At 34.5% G+C, this 2,969-nt stretch overlaps 1 protein-coding gene across 1 annotated transcript in view; it reads left to right on the plus strand.

Annotated features, from left to right (window-relative positions):
* LOC106473768 (myosin light chain kinase, smooth muscle-like) overlaps window positions 1-2,969 on the plus strand; it is a gene marked incomplete at its 3' end in the record, with an annotated part of 33,670 nt that overhangs the window by 7,109 nt on the left and 23,592 nt on the right. The window contains exons 2-3 of the mRNA XM_022402162.1: window positions 1,317-1,364; window positions 2,130-2,220. Of these exons, the coding sequence (XP_022257870.1) occupies window positions 1,328-1,364; window positions 2,130-2,220 (128 nt within the window). The remainder of the gene's footprint in view (window positions 1-1,316; window positions 1,365-2,129; window positions 2,221-2,969) is intronic.

Consider the following 2,969-nt stretch of genomic DNA (forward strand, 5'->3'; position numbering starts at 1 on the left):
CGAACCCGCGACCCTCAGATTGCGAGTCGAGTGCCTTAACCTCCTGGCCATGCCGAGCCAGGGTTTGTTTGTAATTAAGCACAAAGCTACACAATGGGCTATCTGTGCTCTGCCCACCACGAGTATCGAAACCCGGTTCCTAGCATTGTAAGTCCGCAGACATACCGCTGTGCCACTGGGAGAGGGGCAGTGTCGATGAGGAAACTTCATTACAAAAATACATCAAAATACAGTATGGTAATATGATGAAATATATTATTTGAAAAATACGTTTGTGCAATATAAAATAAAATGTAAATTTCATAATTGTATAAAATATATATATATATATGGCATGCTTTTGCAAAAGTAAATTTGTTTTTTGCTCTTTCTTCCCCTTCTCTCTTTTCTCCTTTTTTTTTTTGTGGGCACAGAAGAAATTTCGGGGGGTTATCCCCACCCCCCCTGTCTATAGTCTTAATATGCATTGCATGGACGTGCAATAGAGAAAGGCGCGTAAAAAAACAAATAAATAAGAACACTTTTAAACTTGAATATTAGTCGAATTACGATAAAGCTTTATAACTGAAGTGCTTTCAAATTGCTATATTGGACGTTAGCCTCTAATAGTGATTATAATTTTCAAGTTTGTTTGTTTTAGAGCAAAGCCACATTTGGCTATCTGTTGTATCAACCGCGTGTAATCAAATCCCGGATTTTAACGTTTTAAGTCCGTAAACTTACCACTGTCCCACCGGGGGACTACTTTTCAAGTATTCCTTTGTATCAGATCTATAGTGCGAAAGGAAATGTAGCCACCTATAAAAGAAAATGTGCAAATCCAGCTAGAAAAATATATTATGTAAGCAGTTTCGCAAAATGTAACGAAACTTTAGACACTTAACAGTTGTAACCGACGATGGAAAAAGTAAAACAAACCTACCGAGTGAAAAAGGATCGTAAAATGAAATGATTTCAGTAATGATTCACGTACTTAGCCCCTCGGTAGCTCAGCGGTAAATCAGGGGTATTAAAACGTTAAGAATCGGGATTCGATACCTGTGGTTGGCACAGTACCGATAGCTTATTGTACGGCTTTGCGCGTATAACAGAAACAACAAAAACGTATCTAAAATATATCCTCTGGTGGGTCAGTGGACTTACAATTTTAAAATCCAGGGTTCGAATCCCCGCGGAGGACAGAATACAGATAATCCATAGTGCATCTTTGCTCTAAGTAAAAACAACAACATTCATATAATCGTTCCAGCTTTGATTCAATACTAAGTACTTTATACATACGAAAAATAATGTTGTTGTTTTTTTGTGCTTTTTAGAAAACACGAAGATGATCTATATTGATGAAACGGAACCGGAAGAGGGCGGTAAAGTATATATTATGAAATGTTTATTATTTAATAATATTTGATATATTGATGAAACGGAACCGGAAGAGAGCGTTAAAGTATATATTATAACATATTTATTATTTAATGGATATCTGATATATTGATGAAACGAAACCGGAAGAGGGCGGTAAAGTATATATTATAACATATTTATTATTTAATGGTATCTGATATATTGATGAAACGGAACCGGAAGAGAGCGGTGAAGTATATATTACAAAATATTTATTATTTAATGGGAGAGACAAAAAAAAATTAACAGAAGAAAAATATAAGACATTATAATTTCACACTAAAATGTATTGAGCTGAACATATCTTAAGTTTAATTGTTTTGTTTTTTATGTTTAACAAACGTCTCTTGGAAGAATGAATTCTCGAAAATGTTACAGTTAGTTAATAAAATACACTTAGTACAATATGTTGTTTTGATATTAGTTCAATCATGTTTTTGTACAAAAAAATACACTTACTACAATAACAACTACTTATTATACTGGACAACAAATTGATAAATGATGTAAAAAAATCGTAAAATAAATGCTCTGACAAAAAGGAAAAAAACAACAACTATTTATTATACTGGACAACAAACTGATAAATGGTGTAAAAATCGTAAAATAAATGCTCTGACAAAAAAGGAAAAAACAACAACTATTTATTATACTGGACAACAAACTGATAAATGATGTAAAAAAGTCATGATAATTTGTTTATTGATTGTCTCTGGTGTATTTTCTAGAAACCGAAACTCCATTTGAACCAAGAAAAATTTTTGTTAAGAAAGGCAAAGATATAAAGGAGGAGTATACTCTTCTTGAAGAATTAGGAAGGTAAAGCATACTTTTTAATACTTGAATCTGTAACAAATCAAAAACAGTTGTTATTCAACAGACAGAAAAACGGTGCAAGTACTTGTTGACTGGGAACTGGACGGTCGCCTTCTAATGGATTCGTGAATTGATCAACTAACGTTTCCCTTCCGAGATGTTTTTCCATCAACCAACTCACTTGAGATCCTATGTAGGCTGATAAAATCTAATGTTTCTTGCTTAATGGGAATCATGGGATTTATCCATAGCGACTAGCGTTATGCACATGAGTGGCTATGCTTATTTAATACAGGGGAGACCGTAATCTCCAGATATCATCTGCTCTACCAGTGAAGGACACTACTGTCGTTCACCTTCTTGCAGCGTTACAGCAATAATCCCCGAGGGCGGAGTGGGTATAATCTCTAAGGAATAACTAAGGTACAAAGACAGTTTACTTAACGATATTCTGGACCACATATTATGCGAAAATTGCATAAGCTAAGAACAAACGAAAACGTTTGACGAATTCACACTAAAGTGAGAAGGTAGTAAACTTATGGTAAGCCTGAATACCACAACCCTTTCGTATTGTGTAGTTCTAATTATCACAGTATTTCTAAAAGCTCATCTCATATGCTTATTTTTCATATAGCGTTTATATCACTATGGTCTAGCAATATACCCATATGGTTTGTTCGTTTGTTTTGGAATTTCGCGCAAAGCTACACGAGGGCTATCTGCGCTATCCGTCCCTAATTTAGCAGTGT

Source organism: Limulus polyphemus, unplaced genomic scaffold (assembly GCF_000517525.1).
Source record: "Limulus polyphemus unplaced genomic scaffold, Limulus_polyphemus-2.1.2 Scaffold6492, whole genome shotgun sequence".
Classification (NCBI taxonomy): domain Eukaryota; kingdom Metazoa; phylum Arthropoda; class Merostomata; order Xiphosura; family Limulidae; genus Limulus; species Limulus polyphemus.